Consider the following 23,588-nt stretch of genomic DNA (forward strand, 5'->3'; position numbering starts at 1 on the left):
GTAGTGCTGAGGGTCAAAACTTGTAGTACGATAGTGTAGCTATCCACTGGTGGTGTTAGTTTGATTTTGCCTGATGTGCGATTTGGTTCGGTTCTGTAAAATCTGGTCACATATGATCTATTTTTAGTGGTAGAACAAACTGGTAACATTAGTTTGGCTAGTTTCAGCATTTGACAATGTTATGCATGTGATCCATCGTGTTATCTGCATGGGTTGTTGCTTCGACTTTTGGTGATCAGACTATTAGTATTCAAGTAATCCATTTTTAATTGTAGCATAAACTGGTAGGATTACCTTATGCTGTTTGAATGGGGACATTCCTTACAAACATTTTCCACATAACTGTACTATATTTGTCAAGTGTATTGTATTTGCCCAATTAGCTACATAACTGTACTCAATGACTCATACAGTACAGTTATGCAGCTAATTGGTACTGTACCATAACAAAAGGTTATATCATATACGTAAATAACTGGTTGTTTAGGCATAAAAAAGGTAACCAATGTGAGAACAATAGCAAGTGTAATGAACGAGAGTTCAATATACAAGGGCATGCTACGAGAGGTTGATAAACTTTTAAAATTGTATCTAACATTTCCAGTGACAACTTCTACTGCTGAACGCTCCTTTTCTTCCCTCAGATATGTGAAAACTTATCTCAGAAGTACCATGACAAGTTCCAGATTAAATAATTTGTTCCTAGGAGTATTAGAGAACTAAAGGGAAAGTGGTAATGGCTACAGGAAAGTGGCCTTTATGTAATCAGATCGTTTCTTTCTTAGTTGTTTAATCAAGAGGCATTACAAAATCCACCTCTGAGGCCATTGGTCTAACTTACATAACCTATTATATTTTTAAAGATGCTTTTCAAGCAACATACTAGCTGCACTCCTACTGTACTCAGGTCCAGGGTTTCAAGTAAACCAAGTATACAAAAACTTAGATTCTTTGATACTAGTAGCATAAACTAACCAATGTGTCTCAGATCAGCTGAAGCAGCAAGTGACTTCCCAGATATCACCAGTAAGGTAGCTAGACCGATGCCGGCATACTCGTTAGGTTGGACTTGGAATCCTTCATGATACCTAACATGGAGAAGAGGAAATGTATTCACCCATAATGTGTCCTAGCATAAAACACTCAACAACAAAAGTCCATTTCTATATTTTATACCAAAACTTTAACTAGGCACACAAAGACACATCTTAGGATCATTGTTCAACTATCCCTCTAGAGACCTGCAGGGAGGCAACAAGTTAGCCTGTGGCACAGGGAATCAGAAACTTGAACCTGAAAACTGTGCTGAATGCAGAAAAATCCCAAACCAGGTGGTAACTTGATCTACAGACAGCTTGCAGTATGGGCAAGTGCCTGAGGAGCCACACAGCCTGGGATCCAGGATTTCCTTTGCAGTACTTAACAATCATGACTTCTCATTTTTTTCATTAGGATTGATCATTGTTCAACTATAACTCTGCAGGGAGGCAACAAATTAGTCAGTATTTGAAAAGAATAATTGAATTCTGCAATGGCTGATTAATAATACAAGCTGAAAATTTTTCTAGGCCATAGCATGATGGCACAAAAATTATGAGCAATGGAATTACAAGTAGGAAAATTTTATGTGTCTACATGCCCTAATTTGCAAGCCTGGTCACAAATGATGCCAAAGTTACATAGCTTCATGTACAGAGTCTGTATCTCATAGTCAAGACCCAATATGAACATGTGTATGTACGTAGCTTAGAAGATGATAGGAAACTTTATGGTGAAACATAACACAAGACTGACATATGGTGAAACATAACACAAGACTGACAAGAGAGTTCATACAAAGTTAACAATAAAATAAGCATCCATCCAAGTCAATATGAAAAAAATTCCACAACAATTACTCCCTATAAAGCATAACATTACCTTTCTTTGTGTTAGTGATGCATCACATTACATCATATGTCAGTACTTAGAAATTAGTGCAGTTATGTGGTATTATGTATAGTGTTGCAACTTCTGGAGGAGTTCAATGGCCTGTTACCTGAATTGCTAACCCAGTACAATGTATATCCAATACACCTGTAGACAGCTTCATTGATTTGTTGAAATTTCATATAATAATTTTACACAAGATATTTACACATTGAATTGTTGAATGGCAACAAACACAAAGAGAGTTTAGTTTGAAGTACCACCTTATCATGGAGGACAAATGTGAAGCACAGATTTAAGGCATGTCATCAAGGCTTTATTACGCATGTTACAGGACCTGACAATGGCTAAGGAGGTCCTAATATGTGTGAAAAGTATTGAAGTAGGTTACTAAGGTGGTGTTATTTTAATGGAAGGTAGAAATGAAATGCTGATGATTAGAAAGTGTTACACACAGAGGATAAAGCCAAAGATGTACGGTGAAGTTCACCAGTCTGAAGCTGAGGATTAAATTAAAGCATTCCTTTATGTACCAGGTAGCAGATTACTTTAGATGGACAAGTTTTGGTCTGAGCAATCAGTTTCATCATTTGGTTGGTAAAAAATTATGAATAATTCGTAGCTAGCCAAGTATTTCAGCTTGGCACTGCAATATGAAAAAAGAAATTAAAATGTTAAAACATCATTACGTATAATTGTGATCAATGCATGTATGTAACCGTTGGTAATTTCACAAGCAAATAAATGTGTACATAAATAGCACAATGTTTAGCTATCAAAGAGTGTGACAGCTATCACAGTTACACTGTATTATATAACAGGTTATAGAGGATTATGTCAAACAATGTTGCAGAAGAAAATGAATTTATGAGGTATTTGAAATACAAAATATGTCATAGACAAACAACAATTTGTACTATTTTAACACTACATACAGACGGACAGACATAGTATTCCTTGGCCACAAGTAGTACTTACATCATAGAAGGATGATTTACCAATTGCCATTTCCACCACAGTACACCCTAGTGACCAGATGTCAGCAGGAGGACCATACCCAGCTGTGATCACCTCTGGAGCCATAAACTGCATCGTACCTGAATATTATTACAAGGATATGACATCACCCAGTACACTACTTATATGGTAATGAAGAATAATAACATGTACAAATGCTTCAAAAACGTCACATTATATTGGCTAAAACTTTTAAGTTAGACAATATTCCAAAGAGTTTTAGTTTCAAGATTCCAATGTGTTACATTATCAAGGCTGCATTAGCTTTTTTGCGGGATAGCAGTTCCAGTGTTTTATTAAAATATTACACATTGTACGAAGAAACCACAATAATTTTAAGGACGTACAAAGATAAGAATTACCTGAATAACATACTGTATGAAACACAAGGATGTGACACCTAGTTCACTGGAAATGACTATGACACGCACAAAATAATACAGTACATAAGAGTAATGCCATTCTGACAAATTTGTATTGGACAAAACTGCAAGTTTCTGAAAATTAATTTTAACATCTATTCCAAGGTGCATTAGATAGAGTACTGATTGTACTGTTCTTTTTAGTATACAAGTTTCAGCAAAAAATCATGAGAGAACAGCAAGTTTGTCTCTGATGAAATTATCTGGGCTACTTTAGCCATAAAATTAATCACCAGTTCCTTGTATGCATACGGTTGAGCTGATACTTTCAATTTTTTTAGGTGCATCCACACACTACAAAACAGTACCTGTATTTTGGTAGTAAGAGCTACAACAAAAGATATGTATTGTCACTGTGTCACACTACTATCATATGACGTGTCACACTTCAAAACTGTTATCTGTTTTTACTGACGATGATGACTTTTCTAGTAAACAACTCCCACCCCACAAAATACTACTCCAATCAGAAAAGAGGAAGGATGATCAGAAAATACAACTAGTTCACATCATGTGACCACATCACATGCAAAATGATCTCACTATATGTTTGCTAAACATCATGGCTAATAAAACTATCAACACAGAAAATATAATGTGGTTAGTGTTGAACAGGCAGCTACCATCTGAATCCCAGCTATCAACATGTGATGATATACTATTTTAAATCAAGAAAAGTATTAGCACTACTCCATTACCATGTTTACACTGAGTATGCAAGCTACAGACATTTTTGGTTGTATTCGAAGAGGCCACCAAACTAATTTGAGCCATAGCACATAACTAGTGAAAATTTTCTCTAAACTAAAATTATGGAACATTTAGTTTCTGACAATTGACTGTCAACTAGTGTGTTGGGAGAGTATTGAAAATTTCATTGTAATCATATTCGTGTGATGTTGTGTAGAGTTTATCTTCATAGAAGATAGAACGTTAAGACTAAACTTATTAGACAAAATCAGCATAAGAAATAAACTGTGTACTGTATACGTAAGAGTGCATTGATTTGTTCTATATGAGTTTGATAGCCTCACAAGATACTAGGTAAACTAAAGTACCCAACAATAAGTCTATGGAACATGCAATTTTGTACACTACATAGAGATGAAAATTTATTTAACAGTTAAATAATCTATGTATGACATGCATCCAATGGTTAAACCAATGTTGTAGAAACCTTTGGAATATTCAAAGTAGTTCTACTCATGAAATTTGAAGCTTTAGAACCAACTATACAACATAGTACATACAACCGCTTTTCCAAAATCCGCTCTGATTTGCACATGACATGATGACAAAGCAATTAGTATACTCTAATAGAACAGTCATGAAGTTAAACAGGAAGTGACTATGCACCAGGTAGGACATGATAAAGGTTAACAGGAAGGAAGCAAGAAATCACCAATAAAACATCATATGATAATCTCTTGTGGTATGCTATTAACAGCTACTTACGTACATAACTCATCATGCCTGCAAATAGCAGAAATAGAAGTGGATCATTTCCTTTTCTGTACTTTATCATTTGAAAATGTTCAGCAAATTGGTTGGCTATATGCTGAAAATTGAAAATAGCCAACCGTTCTAGCTGTGGTAAAGTATATACGTATTATATATTGGGAACAAAAATATTCAAATGTTATTCTTCACATTTACAGTAGAACTTGGTGTAACTGCTTCACTGGAGGCTTGACCACACACTGCATGTAGGTAACTACAGTGTATGTAAGTATGTATGTGGAGAGTTAGGGTTGCATTCTTTATATGGAGGTACATTGGAACCATGTAAAATTGATACTCCACCCTACAACCAAGCGTCGTGATTACACAGGTGTCCTCAAGTGTCCATATTCACTACTTACCCTTAAAAGAAGCCATCTGGTGTTGTAATCCAGCTAGCCTCTTAGATGTTCCAAAGTCAGATATCTTTAGTTGACCAGTGTACATGTTGACTAGTACATTATCCCCCTTGATGTCTCAGTGAACTATCGAACTGCTCATGAAGGTACTTGATACCGTTGATGATCTGTTTAGTGTAGCACTTGATGGTACTTTCATCTTCCAACAGTGGTCCCCATTTGTGCTTCAGTAAGTCTGATAGGCTACCTGTTGTGATGGGATGTATAAAAGTAAAAGCCTGTATGTGTGCCTGTAGGTATCGAGCATGAGTAAATTTGGTTGTTAGAAAACTTCCATATAACGTCCAAATTTCAAAAGGTACTTTTTATCATACAGTACAATAGTACTGTATAGTAGGGACCACAAAGGAGTAGGCATGGCTGACAAAATAACATCACCCAAAAACCAGCCTCAATTTTCCCAGATGACGATGAGCACTATTGGTTAGATCGAACTAAGCCCAAAGAAGCTTTCAGATTGAGCTGAAATACCTTCAAAAAGTTGTGATGGAATTTAAAAAACAGAAAAAAATTATTTAACAGAATTTCTACTGACTGAGTAACTGACTGACTGACTGACTGAGTAACTGACTGACTGATGCCTTCAGACAAGCATAACTCGTTAATGGCTAAGGCTATGGGCCTAATTTTTTTCACCGTTTGACATAGCTTCGGCCCGAGAGGTGCCTTTTGGCGTACCACAGTATGTATAACGTATTCTTCATGAGTCCTCCTTTGTGTCCCATTCATCACTGCTGACAGCAAAAAGTGTTGATTTGGTGGTAGCACATAATGGCTTTCCTTCGTTATTTTTCATAGTAGCTATTTTGATTGTAGGGGTGGTTTTTGAACAGTTTTAATTTGTACTGCTGTGTAACGAGTTAAACATAGCTGACAACAAACCACAGTGGTCCTTCACATTTCAGATGATAATTGATATAGCTGGGGAGCGCGGCACCATTTCTTTATTTCGGTATATGCATGGATTACAGAGGTGCTTTTCAAACAGCTCTTGCCCTGCGGGCTTGTTTCATCCCATATTTAGAAGGTAACCAGACATGTGACAATGTTTGTAGGTAGGTGCTGATGTAGTCAGCTAACCCAAACTATGTAAACAAGTCTGTTTGTGGTAATTTGTACCTGAGGTTTGCTGAATTACCATAGGTATTTGGTGCTTTTGTTGAGGTAAATGACAGTTATTTTAATACCAATAGCTTTTACATTAGTACTGTGATATTTAGTAATACTGTGATACTTTTTTATGGAAGGTATATCATTTGCTATTTTTCAATACTGCCCAACACTAGTTATGAGTTGAACATAGCTGACAACGGAGTGTAGGGATACTTCACTTTTCAGATGATAATTGATATAGCTGGGGCATGCAGCACCATTTCAGATGCAGTATGCGTGGGTTCACCAGTCATAATAATTATTAACAAAAAAAGTTAACAAACAAGTACACAAAAATTCAGAATTTTCAGCTAGAGTAGGGACCATAGCACATCAATAAAAAGTACTGAAACAAGTTGGAGTAGTCCATGATATTAAATCACAGTAAAACAATAAGAAGTGCTATATCCCTACTGTGCTTTTCCATTACAGTATTTTGAGCACAGTATAGGGATATATATTGTTTTACTGTGATTTAATATCATGGACTACTCCGACTTGTTTCAGTACTTTTTATTGATGTGCTATGGTCCCTACTCTAGTTGAAAATTCTAATTTTTTTTGTGTACCGTATAGCGGGAAATTTCCGGAGGGTGTAATTTTCGGATAATGATCATTGTGAACTATTTCGGAAATAAATTTTCGGATAAACACCACGATCAGCACTTGACGGAAATATACGGAATTGTGCTCTGGCAAGGCAGGTAAAGACTTCTGTGCGCCATCAGGTCATGGATTACGCATAGATTATAGAGAAAGCACTATTTCCGCCTTCTCTTTTCCTGTGTAGCGACACCCAATATTCACCACGTGGTTTCCCATTTTCCTGCTTCCACTGGCGTATCTCCATCATTCTGGTGACGCCTGAATTGGCAACAACAAGTATAGAACTAGGGGTTGCCAACAGGTAAATAAGAAATACTGGTATCGCCACTCTGTTTACACACCTTGAAGTACTTGAGGAGCGCTATGTCAACTCACGATTTTACCTAAATGTAGACTATGTATGAATAAACAACTTCGGAAAATTTATTTTCGGAAATTATTTAGTTTTCCGAAATATCCGAAAATTACACCCTCCGGAAATTTCCCGCTATACGGTATTTGTAGTACAATACATACATGGCAGCCATGTTTACAGGGTTACATTTTCCCTTGTTTGATGTGCTCCTGATCAAATAAACGTCACATTTATAACTTACCTCCAGGCACCTATTCCATGAAGATCTTTTAACACTCCATTTTCAGTCAGTGTACCATAGTAGGAGACAATGTTCTTGTGTTGGAGGTGACAATGGTGTCTGATCTCTTCCTCCAGTGACTGAAAATCTCTACAATAACAAAATCTATAGTAAATACACTGTACAACTACTGACATGTGTATCTATATGACTGCCTTAAATCTTACCCAGTATCACTGATTTCCTTGATGATCATTTTTCTCTTGGTGACAAGATCAATGGCAGAGTAGATAGCTCCAAATGATCCTTTACCCAACACCACTCAGTCACCATTACTGTCCACTTCATACTCATACTACAGTGTGATGTGGTAGAGATACCAAGTGTGTAGTGACTGATTATGTCAATTTACTGTAGTCTGTTTTGGGTGGGTAATAAATCTCAAATACTCCAGGCACAATTTAACATACATATGTACGCACAAAATTTAGGTTTGTCAGATGTATCTGCATTCTTAACGAGCAGTGATCTAAAGAAGGTGATTAACTGTGTCATGTAAGCATGCACGGTTGCCATGGCAGTAGTACAGTTGTGAAAGATACAGCTGCTTTTGTTGATGCTATTGCACAAACAGTTACAGAAAAGAGGTAACTAATTATACGATACAGTCTAAAACAGTTATACAGGTACAATGTGGAGTCTATAAACCCTCAGGCCATAAATGTCTAGGAGTGCCCGGACAAATCCCTTTGTCCTATTTTATCCTTTGATATTACAGAATGTCCCAAGACAAGTCCTTTCTGTCCTATCAGAGAATGAAGGTCTTCCCAACCTATATTCACCCATACTGTCCCAAGTCCAAGTAGTCCCTGCAAGACCTGGGACACTAAAGGACATCCCAAGACACTCGTGGTGTTATTTACCTATTGTGTCCCATGTATAGTCCCTGTGAATTCCTTAAGTGTCCTTGTTGTAAAGACTCTCTCTAGTCCCAGTTCCCAATGGTCCTTTTTATCCTAGGACGTGTTGGGAATTCTTTAAGTGTCCTTGTTGTAAAGACTCTCTCTAGTCCCAGTCCCCAATGGTCCTTTTTATCCTAGGGCATGTTGGGAATTCTTTAAGTGTCCTTGTTGTAAAGACTCTCTCTAGTCCCAGTCCCCAATGGTCCTTTTTATCCTGGGAATTCCTTAAGTGTCCTTGTTATAAAGACTCTCTCTAGTCCCAGTCCCCAATGGTCCTTTTTATCCTAGGACGTGTTGAGAATTCTTTAAGTGTCCTTGTTGTAAAGACTCTCTCTAGTCCCAGTCCCCAATGGTCCTTTTTATCCTAGGGCATGTTGGGAATTCTTTAAGTGTCCTTGTTGTAAAGACTCTCTCTAGTCCCAGTCCCCAAATGGTCCTTTTTATCCTGGGAATTCCTTAAGTGTCCTTGTTGTAAAGACTCTCTCTAGTCCCAGTCCCCAATGGTCCTTTTTATCCTGGGAATTCCTTAAGTGTCCTTGTTATAAAGACTCTCTCTAGTCCCAGTCCCCAATGGTCCTTTTTATCCTAGGACGTGTTGAGAATTCTTTAAGTGTCCTTGTTGTAAAGACTCTCTCTAGTCCCAGTCCCCAATGGTCCTTTTTATCCTAGGGCATGTTGGGAATTCTTTAAGTGTCCTTGTTGTAAAGACGCTCTCTAGTCCCAGTCCCCAAATGGTCCTTTTTATCCTGGGAATTCCTTAAGTGTCCTTGTTATAAAGACTCTCTCTAGTCCCAGTCCCCAATGGTCCTTTTTATCCTAGGGAATTCTTTAAGTGTCCTTGTTGTAAAGACTCTCTCTAGTCTCAGTCCCCAATGGTCCTTTTTATCCTAGGGAATTCTTTAAGTGTCCTTGTTGTAAAGACCCTCTCTAGTCCCAGTCCCCAATGGTCCTTTATATCCTAGGACATGTTGAGAATTCTTTAAGTGTCCTTGTTGTAAAGACTTTCTAGTCCCAGTCCCCAATGGTCCTTTTTATCCTAGGACATATTGGGAATTCTTTAAGTGTCCTTGTTGTAAAGACTCTGTAGTTCCAGTCCCCAATGGTCCTTTTTATCCTAGGACATGTTGGGAATTCTTTAAGTGTCCTTGTTTTAAAGACCCCCTCTAGTCCCAGTCCCTTTTTATCCTAGGACGTGTTGGGAATTCTTTAAGTGTCCTTGTTGTAAAGACCCTCTCTAGTCCCAGTCCCCAATGGTCCTTTTATCCTAGGACGTGTTGAGAATTCCTTAAGTGTCCTTGTTATAAAGACTCTCTCTAGCAATGATCTTTTTTATCCTAGGAGTTGTTGGGAATTTGTCCTTGTTGTAAAGACTGTCTCTAGTGGGTCATTCCATGTCAAATCAACAAGGAATTTAGGGTCACCTCTCGGATTTTGACGAAACTTGGTGTGTTTGTAGTACCTATGGTGCTTATCACTCATGCAAATTTTTAGCTCCATACATTCCATAGTTTCTGATTTATGACCACAAATATTTTGAATATTTCATGAAAATTTGGTCCATCTCTAGTTACAAAATCAACTGCAACTTTGTACTGTGTAAATATTTTTAAACACGCTTTTCAGTGATGGAAGACTGTTGATTGACCTTTCCAGTGATCCCTAAATTATGGGATATCTACTTAATTATGGTTCAAAAGTACTTCATTGAAAACTTTAATCCCTTATATTTTGAAAAATGCTGCTTGAAATTTTTCGAATTCTTTTGTGAATAATGATTGGGTCATAGTCTATGTTTGATAAAATTTTTGTGGTGGGACCACAATGGGCTCAAGAGATATAATGAATTATGTTGTGGTATGCGGTGGAATTTGTAGTCTATTATTGCTGTATTGGAGTGTACACCTCCAATAACCACTTACAACAAGGCCATGCCAAGTTTGTCTTACAGAGTGAAAGTGTCTAGGTGCATCGCAACCTGTATTAATGACCACCTGTATTGAAAGACCATCTATAAGCTGTAGCTAATTTATACTTTAATTGGATATTAATGTATAGCACCAAAGCATCAACCCTTTCTAGCAAATGGTCCTTATTAGACAGGTTGACTATAAATGAGATTATCATGCGTCCATAAACACATTAATGTTGTACCATCTCTTCAGTTATACCTTATTTATTAAGTAAAATCTTGCTGTAGTGCACTCACATACATATCCCCACTCTACACTATTCAAGTTACGTACATGGCTGCATAGGTACAATAGACCTCCTCTAAAAGGATACCTGGGCACCTTAATAGCCTCATGATCTTACTTTATAATTGTACGTACATTTTGGGCCCAAGACAAGTCTGTGGTTTCTCAAAAATGAACACTTCATCAATGGTCCAGGGAATAGAAGAGTTACACTATATACAGTAGATGCATTACTTGTACCAAGAGTTTTTATATTATTAACACTTGCTTGCACCTCAATGTGTGATTTATAGTACTGTAATTACTAAAATGGTTTTTCAAAGTATTTTGGGTTGACGCTTTGAACATCAGTACAGGCAAATGTTAAGTATGTGGTCAGCATGTCCTATGTGAGTATGTGCATGAGTTTATGACTTGATCTTCAAAGTGGTCATGAATGTAAAGTAATGTAGTAATTAATTTCACATATTGAGGTACAATTAATGCATGTATGGTAAAACCCCTCCATTGCTAGGACCATAATAAAGTGCTCATATTACAGAAGCCACAGAAGTATCTTGGTCTAAATGTATGTGCACCACTATATATTATAGAGTGGGAGTACAGTGTATAAACAGGTGTCCTGGTTATCAAGATATCCAGGTATCCCTTCTGAGGAGTTCTATTATATGCATCTATGTAGCCACATACGCAACTTAAATATGGCTAAGTCCACTACAGTGGTATTCAACTTAATAAAGAAGGTATTTGTAAAGAGATAGTACATTTACATGATGTTCATGGACACATGGTGGTCAGATCTGTAATTTATAGTCAACCTGTCTAATAAGGACCATTTTTGGATTTGCTAGAAAGGGTTGTTGATGCTTTGGTGCTATACATTAATGAAGTATAACTTAACTGCAGCACATAGATGGCCTTTCAATACAGGTGGTCATTAATACAGATTGCAATGCACCTAGACACCTTCACTCTGTAAGACAAACTTGGCATGGCCTTGTTGCGAGTGGTTATTGGAGGTGTACACTCCAATACAGCAATAATAGACTGCAAATTCGACCGCATACCACAACATAATTCATTATATCTCTTGAGCCCATTGTGATCCCACCACAAAAATTTTATCAAACATAGACTATGACCCAATCATTATTCACAAAAGAATTTGAAAAATTTCAAGCAGCATTTTTCAAAATATAAGGGATTAAAGTTTTCAATGAAGTACTTTTGAACCATAATTAAGTAGATATCCCATAATTTAGGGATCACTGGAAAGGTCAATCAACAGTCTTCCATCACTGAAAATTGTGTTTACAAATATTTACACAGTGCAAGGTTGCAATTGATTTTGTAACAAGAGATGGACCAAATTTTCATGAAATATTCAAAATATTTGTGGTCATAAATCAGAAACTATGGAATGTATGGAGCTAAAAATTTGCATGAGTGATAAGCACCATAGGTACTACAAACACACCAAGTTTCGTCCAAATCCGAGAGGTGACCCTAAATTCCTTGTTGATTTGACACGGAATGACCCTAGTACCAGTCGTCGATGGTCCCTTTTATCAAAGACATGTTGTGAATTTTTAAAGTGTACATCCTTTTGCAGTAGTATAAGCATTTCATATGGTTTGCATATGCTTATCCAAGAAAAGGGTCAATAATACTTGATATGGTTTCTTTGCATGAAGATAACTTTGATCACTAGACTTGCATAGATGGGGCCGATTTTTTTCTTTTGTGTGTGGATTGGGAAAGTGGTAGGGTAAAATTTCTGTGTAGTGTTCTACCTGTTCTACGGTGAGTACTAATTTGCAAAGCCGTTCTTTTCTCACAGTTTCAACTCAGTAATGTGTTGTGGTCATTTTAAACGAACCATCAAGTAGCTATACAGTATTTCACCTTACACAATGAGTTTTGATAAAATTTAACCTGTATCGCTCACATTAGCATTGCCATAGTGTACACGGAAGCAGAATCAATTGTAATAGTAAGTTGCAGTCCAGCAAACTATCTCATAACAGAATCACAATATAGCATTATTGCCCTTTATAATATATACTGTCATTAAAGCTTAATTCTGGTCACTTCACTGGATACTGATAGAGTAGGATCTTCTAAGCAAGTGTTTCCAGGCTGATTCTTCATCCTTGAAGCCATATCTTCACCAGTGAACATGAGATTTTCACTCTATTTGAACTAAAGTATGGTAGTTCTATAGATGCTGCATGTATTCTGAGTGAAGTAGTTTCATTTCAATCGAAGGAATTATGAGCCTGTGATACACTTCGAAAAACATACAAGTCTGTACAGGAACTAATCACCTGCTCTATGATGAGTACTGATTGGCGAGGCCATTATGATCATACTACAGTTACAATTATGTGTTCAGTGGTTCATCTTGGAATTGTAAAGCAGAATTTGAGTGCCCTTGAATGCTATAGCAGGGTAAGTAAACAAAGCAGTGTTAAATAATGGTATACATAATATGCTTTGATCTTTGGAAGATAATGAAGTCTTTAAATCCACCAGGTTTTTAAATGGTCAGAGACCTGCTAGCAGAAAGACCTCCATTACAAATCTCACATTCAATCATTAAAGTGCCATGCTCTTACAAGCATATTGCTGGCTAATAGCCAGCTGTGGGCAAGCAGTCACCCTAGCCAACAGAAGTGTACCCACTTCATTCATTTTATAAGCATGCCTAGAAAAATTTTATTGTGGGAGATAGAATCTAATGTTGCAGCTACGTTTGTTATGATGAACGGACAGTTCTAGACATATCATGGAAAAAATTGTTTAATGTGCATCTTCTATTAAGCTATGAAGGACTTTAATGTTGATGTGGTCCATGTACATCGTGCTTGGTCTTCATATTGTTGTGGCACCATTAGCAGCAATTTGTAACAACTTGTCACCATTATAATCAATTAAGGCTGCGTCTTTACAATAGACACACTTCTGTAACATCATAGGCACTGACAACAACTTGTTAATTTCCTTGTCAATTCATGATATTATCTGCACTATCACTGCTGCGATCCAAGTCTGTTCTTGAGCAAGGAACCTACAATAAGGTGTGAGCTTTGATTTCTCCAGCTCTTTGACAAAAACATGTTCAGTCTTTTGCATTTATTTTAACATTGAATGAACTCATAATCCAATCCCACAATGACTCCACCTACATAGCTATTGCCCATGTAAAACGCTGCCATTATCAAAGTCAATTAGAGACCACACCCTTGGATCTATGTGTTTTAAAAACCTCGGTTTTGCCTGGTTTTTAAGATCCTTGTACTAGGTCTCTAACCTACACTTTATTACTGTGCTACAAAATTATAACTGAAATACACTCATACAAATCATGAACAAAGCTCTGATTGACCTTATCAGTTATCTCTAGACCATAACTGTATTAAAGCAAATTGTAGTAGAAAGCGAACACTTGTCGGAACCAGAGGAAACACATGCCACTTGTGAGTTTGCTACTGTAGAGTGAAATAGTGACCTCATTTGGTCTCTATTCTTGTGACGGCATGCGGTCAGGTAGGCATGTGGGCAGGCAAGGGGACCAAAATTGGGTTTCAAGTATTTTTAAACTCAATCTACAGTTCTCTGCATTTTCTTGTTTTAAATGCTGAATTGATGTCACTAAGACTATTCCATAAAAGCGGTTCTATGATGGCTTTTTAACAGTGGTATTTTGGTGCACACGCCAACCATGTATTTTAGGAGGAACCCTACTAAACACTACTACCATCCATACTTATTAGATAATGTGCAATTCATTCAACATGTATAATGACAAGGTGCATGTAAAGTGATTTGGTTACTTGAAATGCTTAAGTCAGCCTACATCACACAAAGCTGAAGTAACAGCTTACTTCACACTTGTGAGACCTTGAATGTTGTAATATCATGTGATTAAGAACATTAATAGTCATTGCAATGGAGAGCTGCAGGTGGATCAAAAGTGCCATTTTGTTACTTTTCAGTTGACTAAAATCAGTGATGAATACATATCTAAAGGAACTTGGCTTTGGAACTGATACATAATTATGCTTGTGCTGTGATGCTATATGCTATCCTAAATCAATTTACTTCTATCCAGCGTTATGGTTATACGTATGTGACTGAGTCTGGGAAAACCAGTCTTATCACCCATGGCAGCAGATTTGATTTTTCACCAAGAACACAAAGCTACATGAATAAACTATCAAATTTCATCATCAAAATCAGCAAACTTCAGTTATTGCTGGCTGCTTTTCCCAAGTACAGTGGCGATCCGTACAAGTGGTCTGGGGCCTTAATGAAGTTCTGGCCACCACGGGGATGGCCTGTGTAGCTCTGTGGTATTGAATAAAGACTTGTGCTGTAAATGTCTTTTCATTTTAGCCAGTTTTGATATCTGAATGCCCCATAACTTGACATAATCTATCCCTACACCTTTCTCTTTAATTCTTTAATAACCCCTTGCCTTCTTCTGGCCCCTGCCTCTCACCCCTTTGGAGCTAGCCTGATACAGTTAACCTCAGTTTAAAATCTATCTCAAATGGCAGGAAACTTAGCTGTTGGCTACTTGTACGGTGGATGCTCTGGAAGGTAAGAAATTGGTGTAAAACATGTGAAAATTTGGTACTCATAGCTTCATCCATTGGTGAGCTACAGTACATGGAATACTTAAAACCAGCATTTCTCGATACTTTTATAGACGATAAGACCAGTTTTCCCAGACTGGACCACATTTTCAGATGAGAATAATCTTCCAGATCTTTGACACTTCATTCACTACCCTTCTCTATTTATGCTATTCGCTACTCATTTTTAACCCAAGAGCACCCCCACAGTGGGTACACACATGCGTTCCTGTAATTGAATTGTCAAAAACTGTGTGTCTGCTTGTTTGCATGTTGGTACGGCAGTCCAACAGCAACGTGAGCAAACAGGCTTTGAGCTACAGAAATAAACCTTCACTCAATGCATAAAGGCTGTTTACCTACTGTATTAAAGGTTAGCCATCTGTTTTAGTCAAAGGGGTGTAGCCGGTGAAATAATGTGTATAAAAGTTCAGTAGGGGCTAGCCTACTGTACATAACAGGCATATAGTGACTGAAAAACAATATACAGTAACAGGCCTTGTAAGCTACTGTAGCTACAAGGAGTGGTGTACTTTTCAAGTTAAAAGGAAAAATGACCTGAATCATGAGCATCCATAAATCAGAGGAATCATCATACATGTTACTTGTAAACATCTTTTTTGGATATCAACCAATTTGCAAAAATGCTTGTACAAATGTCAGTGACTATGTATGACACTTGCATGGCAAACAAGATAATATACAAATGTGGTAATACGCATATAGCTGGACTTCTGTGAAGACATTCATTTAAATTCTCTCTCCACTTTGCATTATAGCAGCTGAAGTATCATACACAATAATGTACCACTCTGCGTGGATTGGACTGCTGCAGACCGCAGCGAGTGCATTATAACTTATAACGTACTGGTTGCAGTTTTGTAGACCGCAACAAGTGCATTATAAGTTATAATGTTGAATGTGAATCTTTCACCCCACTTGTTTTTCCACTTCTGGTGGCATGGGAAAGAAGCTACTATTTTCTACAACCATCTTGCTGATCTTGTATCCTAGAAGCATGGTACCTCCTACCACCAAACACTCTCCTGGATGCATTGTGCCATCTCATTTTCTTTATTACGTTCTGCTGTGCTGGCTATTCGAGGGAGCAGAAAGTTGCAGCCATCAGAGCATCCTGCTATCTCCATTGAACTGCATTTGGTGGAGAGCCGAATCAGCTAATTACAATAGTGTTTATACATTTGCTGTGTTATTATGTCTATTTGTCATTATAAGTTATAATACACTGACCGCAGTGCAATATACAGATATTGCACTGACTGCAGTTTTGTGCAGCATAGCACAAGTGCTGATGGCCAAGACCACTACGATACCTCACCAAATAGGTGGAAAGACACTTCACAGATCACTCGAATTCTTTTATAGCCTGACATGACATGTAAAGGTCGATTGTGGGCCAAAACGTCACCAATACGTATGGTGTTTACCAAGCAGCCAATGGCGATCGAAAAAGCCAATGCAGTGGCCACAACTCTAGTCTACATATATATAAATGTACTTATACACCTTACTAGTCTGGTGTCATCTTAGCCCAGATTAAACTGTAGTCCACTTCGACTATTATGACTCAATAAAACTATTATATTCTAAATAATACTCACCTTTACATTTGATTGTGGTAACCAGTTTTTGTCATGCCACCAGATTCGAGTTTAGCCAGTGTGAATAGTAAGATTAAGACTAGTATCGTTTAGTAGTTAGGTTTTGTTTACTCAAACTGTCTAATTATCTGCTATTTTTCGTTCAAGAGAATCACTATGGCGATTAGTCTAGCGCTTAGTCTAGCGCTTAGTCTAGCGCTTAGTCTATATGGCGATTGAGTGATCACGCTGGCATGCTGAGCACTACATGATGAGAGTCGAACAGCAAATGCAAGTTAGTGATATAACCAAGAGTAAATAATGGAAAACTTCCATTATTTACTCTTGATATAACCCATAGCATACTAGCTTTCAATATCTCAGGTGGCTGCAGTACTGTAGAGGGAACGTCATTGCAACGTTCGGTTTGGTTACCCACAATCAATGTTAGAAACCTGGCCTTTATAAGTGCTACAGCTGTCTTGTGAGACTCTCCCCACCTATTAGGTGAGTGGTACATAACAGTTATACAACGTGCACTCGTGCTCTGCCTGTATAAACGCACTTGCTTTCGGGCCTGACGGTCCTCAGGCTCATGCGTTTATATCAGGCAGAGCACTCGTGCCCGTTGTATAACTATATATTATGTGATTTTTGACTGGTGTTATTGCAGGATGATGAGCCTGTATAGACTTGTCCTTAGTGACCTCCCAACTATTCCCTGTTCAACTAACTTCATCATAATTCTCTAGTAGGTTTCTATCCTTCTGAAAGCTTCTCACTAAGGACCCAAGTCTACCAAATGCAATATTCACATTCTCATTCTTCCATGGCCATGATATCTACCGGCTATTCTCAAAACAAATAGTGGAATTTGATTAACATCTAATACACTGTAAATGATGTTTAGAACCAGAACCACTTTCCTGTAATATCATACAGGATGGTAGTAGTGTATATTAGGGATTATGAAGAACTGGGCTTTTCCAGTGAAAAATATCTCCCTAAAACCAACCATAATTTCTTTCATGATAGCTTAGCAGCATTGGTTAAACCAGGCACATCCAAGCCCAAAAATGTCTTCAGACTAATCCCAAACCCTTCCAGAGATGTGCCTTTTTGCCAACCACAGTATGTACAATACACACATCATGGACTTGCTTTGTGTTCCAGTTCTTTTCGCTGACAAAGCAAGGTGTCAATTTGCAATAGCGTGATGCGGCTTCCCTGTGGCTGTGTTGACTTATTGCCTGTATTTTCCATAGTGACTGGATTGATTGCAGGGATACTTCTTGTACTATTCTTCATTTGTAATGCTGTGCAATGGGTGAAGCGTATGTGAAAACAAAATGTAATGGCCACCTCACCTTCCATTATGTAATTGATTGTTGGGACATACATTCTGATGCAAATTACTTTCACGGCATTCCTGGTGTCATTCTTTATTTTAATACAGTGAATTATGTTATAAATACATGTAGAAAGAAAAATTATGAATTTTAAGCTGGATTAGGATTGAAGAAAAAAGTAGTGAAACAAGGGAACAGCTATTAAAAGTGGTGAAACAAGGAAGATTACCTATACCTGCAGGTATTCTAGTGGACATTAATCCCTAATGCAGTCAATGGTATAGATTGAAGTTTAAAGATTAAATGTCCACTAGTATATCTGCAGGTATTAGATAACCTTCCTTGTTTCACCATGTTTTAGCTATTCCCTTGTTTATACTTTTATTCCTTAAAATTCCTTCTACTTGTAAATAGATATATTGAATCTTTGAAGATATCAAAAACAATCTGATGGCGGTGTCACCTTTCTGAGTACCCAAAAGTATTCACACCCTATTAAGAGGTCAACATTTGTTGGCTCTGTACTGCTAGAAATGGTATCAGCCATTTATCCGGTAAAAGGGTCAGTTTATCACATTACTGCAAGCATAGTTGTCATTACTCAAATAAAACGAACAACAAACATGTCGACATGTTGAAGTATTTTTGCAGCAAAAGTTGACAGAGAGACCAACTCATTATCTACTGGAGTTAGCTTCAACTTCTTAACTATGTATGTAGCTGGTCAGTCATAAAGGTACAATGAGTTACTGAGGTTAAAGTCACAGCATGTACTTCATCCATAGCTTGTAGTGTTACATGTTCAATAATCAGTTGAAGGTTTAATAGTTTGTGACAAGGTCAACATTTTCTAGTAGCTACAGTAACCTTGCTCTCTCTTACTCGAAATTAATGTTACTCTTGCTTCCAAGTCTTGTTATTTAATGCATTTTTGGTAGTGACTAAAACTTCAATAATCAGTTTTGTCATCCATCACTTGAGTATACTACTGTATTTCTGTTGTTCTTCTCTTCACAGACACTAATTTCCCTTTGTGACTTACATACAACTTGAAACTTGTAATAAGAACAAGTTGATGTTGTGCTACGTACTTCTAAAAACCAGGCGCCATGCAGCTAGCTAACTCATCTGGAATTAACCAATAGGTTTTTGGTTGTGCAATAATACATACATGTATTTAATTTATTGTAATTCTCGGATTTCGTAATTCATGAGATTTTCGTAATTCTTCAATTATGTTGCTATACACTGCTAAGGATGTGCTTGTTAAACAAACCGCTTTTAACAACATACACACAGAAGTATCGTCTAAACTGTTTTATAGCTTGACTATTGTGCTTTTTCCTACAAATTCTCTTGACAAAGCCTCAGGGCTGTTCTTCATTTTCGTTCGCATATGTAGGAGATACGCCCCTTTCCCAACTCGAAGGGATAGGCTATTCCTGGTAGTTTATGAGGCTAGCATTGTTGTTTCTCAATTGTTAAATGCCTGTAAAACCCGAAGAGAAGGTAATTCACAAAGTCTGAGGAGACTCACCACACCCATATTTCAGACCGCCGAAAAGAAACCACCTCAGAGCAAAGTTTACCTGTGCAGAAGATTAGTACAGCCTTCAATTTGCTTTTATTTACGTAAAAGCTGCTTTTACCATTAACGATTTTGCTCACGTGAGTGCATACAGACAAACAGGTAGATAGATAGGTACACACACACACGCACGCACGCACGCACGCACGCACGCACGCACACACTTTTACAAAGGCCAGCTGTGGGCACGCGCCTGGTTAAAAATATACTGTAGAGATTTCTGAATATACAGTAGAACCATTCACTTTTTAAATACATTGAGCCCTATCCACTGTATCACCACTATGTACCAGCTGTCGGAATCTAGATTTTAACAATACAAAACAATGATCTAGTCTACAACAGAATATCACTAAACCCATAACCCTAGCTAACTGCAATTACTAGCTAAAGCAATAACCCAGACTTTAATTTTGGACTGCTAGAATTGGTGTCTTTTATGATGGGCCTCCTACTAATCTTTTTTTTGACTCACGTTGAGCATATCTTTGAAGATGACACCAATGGTTACGACTGGACTATGATCCATCACCGCAAACAGAACTTGAACCTTCGCCTTCAATATGTGCATGTGATACAGTACGTATTGTATAAGACATACTGTATGCATACTGTGTGCACCATGCTAGTCTTTTATGTAAGCCAATAACTGAATAAGAGATCAACCAGGAAGCATTAGTTGCTCTCTTGAGACCAAGCTTGGTGTCTTTTCACTATCAGCTCAGTGTGATGCTGCATGTCTACAGCAGAACTAGTACATCAAGTCAGCAAATGGTTTAATGGAAAATAACCCAACAAAAACAAACTGGAGAAACATGAGACTGAAATACAAGGCTTGTGATGAATACTGCAACAAAGACTGGTCAAGCATTATTCAAAAGTGTAAAAGTGGTTACTAAATTAACGTTTTATGCCCATACACATATATTATAATGGGATTATTTTCATAGGTAAGCTGGTAGCTCCAACAGCACAACTTTTTGCAAAGAAGAGATTGTGGTTGACAAAATGCACTTAAGTGGCATTTGGACGACTGCAACCCTGATAGGTTTGAAGCACTTAACAGTAGGAATAAACACTACAAGCTACTTTTGGATTGTTAAATTCAACATTTTATATCCTGGGCATGGCTCTCCCACTACTACCACATAGCCAGACACGTGGTTGATTTCATTTAGATGCCAGCAATTGGCTATATAGCCATTCTTCATTACAAGAAAGAAAAAATGATATTTACAAAGACAATATGCATTTACACAAAACTAAAGCTCACAAATAGCAAAATAAGAAAGAGCACATTCTTTTCCTTTTCACCTTCCTTACGTGATTTTCACTACTAAAAAGAATAAACCAAGTGCATCAACATGTAAAAATGTTTTAAAGAAGTGCAATCATAAACAAGCTTCAATGTTATGATAAGAGGCTGGCTTAGGATGTCATTTAGTGTCTCAGGTCTTGCAGGGAGTTGGGACACTGATAAAAAGTGAATAACGTCAGGACTGTCTTAGAATGTCCTTTGATGTCCCAGTTCTTGCAAGGACTACTTGGACTTGGGACACAAAAGGTGAATAACACCAGGTTTGTCTTATGATGTCCTTTAGTGTCCCAGGTCTTGCAACATGTCCTAGGACCATTGAGAACTGGGACTAGAGAGAGTCTTTACAACAAGGACACTTAAGGAATTCCCAATATGCCCTAGAATAAAAGGACCATGGGACTAGAGAGAGTCTTTACAACAAGGACACTTAAAGAATTCCCAACATGTTCTAGGATAAAAGGACCATTGGGGACTGGGACTAGAGAGAGTCTTTACAACAAGGACACTTAAAGAACTCCCAACATGTCCGAGGATAAAAAGGACCATTAGGGACTGGGACTAGAGAGAGTCTTTACAACAAGGACACTTAAAGAATTCCCAACATGTCCTAGGATATACAGGACCATTGGGGACTGGGACTAGAGAGAGTCTTTACAACAAGGACACTTAAAGAATTCCCAACACGTCCTAGGATAAAAAAGGACCATTGGGGACTGGGACTAGAGAGGGTCTTTACAACAAGGACACTTAAAGAATTCCCAACATGTCCTAGGATAAAAATGACCATTGGGGACGAGGGTCTTCACAACAAGGACACTTAAGGAATTCCCAACATGTCCTAGGATAAAAGGGACCATTGGGGACTGGGACTAGAGAGAGTCTTTACAACAAGGACACTTAAAGAACTCCCAACATGTCCTAGGATAAAAAGGACCATTGGGGACTGAGACACTAGAGAGAGTCTTTATAACAAGGACAATTAAGGAATTCCCAACATGTCCTAGGATAAAAAAAGGACCATTGGGGACTGGGACTAGAGAGGGTCTTTACAACAAGGACACTTAAAGAATTCCCAACATGTCCTAGGATAAAAAAGGACCAATGGGGACTGGGACTAGAGAGGGTCTTTACAACAAGGACACTTAAAGAATTCCCAACATGTCCTAGGATAAAAAAGGACCATTAGGGACTGGGACTACAGAGGGTCTTTACAACAAGGACACTTAAAGAATTCCCAACATGTCCTAGGATATAAAGGACCATTGGGGACTGGGACTAGAGAGAGTCTTTATAACAAGGACAATTAAGGAATTCCCAACATGTCCTAGGATAAAAAAGGACCATTAGGGACTGGGACTAGAGAGAGTCTTTACAACAAAGAATTCCCAACATGTCCTAGGCTAAAAAAGAACCATTAGGGACTTGGACTAGAGAGAGTCTTTACAACAAGGACACTTAAAGAATTCCCAACATGTCCTAGGATAAAAAAAGGACCATTGAGGACTGGGACTAGAGAGAGTCTTTACAACAAAGACACTTGAAGAATTCCCAACATGTCCTAGGATGGAAATACTTGACTATAGGCGAATACACTGACTGTCCTTGGATGTCCCTACATTGTAGAGGACAATTTCAGACTAAAGGACCTGTCCGGGCAATCCTGGACCACAATATGGAGCTTATAAACCCCTGAAGGCCTGAAGCTGTAACTCACAAGTGCAGGGTGGGCAGTGTCTGTATACTGCCTTGACATGATGTATGTATTCAAAAAGATAGAGATACTCTAATAAAACAGTCAACCTCTTATCCACCTGTATGATTACAAACATTCTAATAGAGCAGTTGCAAACATGTAAGCATCACACTAGAGATTGGCTTACAGAATTGTACATTAGTACATCTCAGATGAGGTGTTTGACTCACTAGCACCTGTAGCGAGCCTGGGATTAAAGGAAGAGATGTCGAGGAGCATGATTTTCATCTATGACATCCTCCACTGGCATGGCCCCAGCAGCCATAGTAATCTGTTCATATACTAATGTCATTTTGTGGGAAAATGTCTGCTATCATTTTAGCAAGCGTTATAGTGAGAGGAATTAAGGAACTTGGTAATTAAAGGGTGTGAACACCCATTTCGCTCACGAATATTCAACTGAAATAAAATGGGATAAATACCCACAAATATACAATTTAAGTTGATTGTGCTTAGTCCCACATAACGGTCTCACTTGTAAGTCTTCCTGGTGAGTGACTGAGTCAATAGGGGCTTTCCCTCCTTTGCTCATCATAGTGGACACCAGATCATAGAACCTGTG

At 37.9% G+C, this 23,588-nt stretch overlaps 1 protein-coding gene across 1 annotated transcript; it reads right to left on the bottom strand.

Moving 5' to 3' along the window:
• Nucleotides 1-981: 981 nt before the first annotated feature.
• Nucleotides 982-23,588, bottom strand: LOC136258303 (mitogen-activated protein kinase kinase kinase 5-like). Its single transcript, XM_066051630.1, is given in 8 exon segments — nt 982-1,088; nt 2,908-3,026; nt 5,231-5,360; nt 5,362-5,474; nt 7,642-7,669; nt 7,671-7,770; nt 7,848-7,975; nt 23,502-23,588. Coding segments are annotated over 7 exon segments (528 nt in total). The 5' UTR covers nt 7,877-7,975; nt 23,502-23,588; the 3' UTR covers nt 982-1,079.

This window comes from Dysidea avara, chromosome 6 (assembly GCF_963678975.1).
Source record: "Dysidea avara chromosome 6, odDysAvar1.4, whole genome shotgun sequence".
Taxonomy (NCBI): Eukaryota; Metazoa; Porifera; class Demospongiae; order Dictyoceratida; family Dysideidae; genus Dysidea; species Dysidea avara.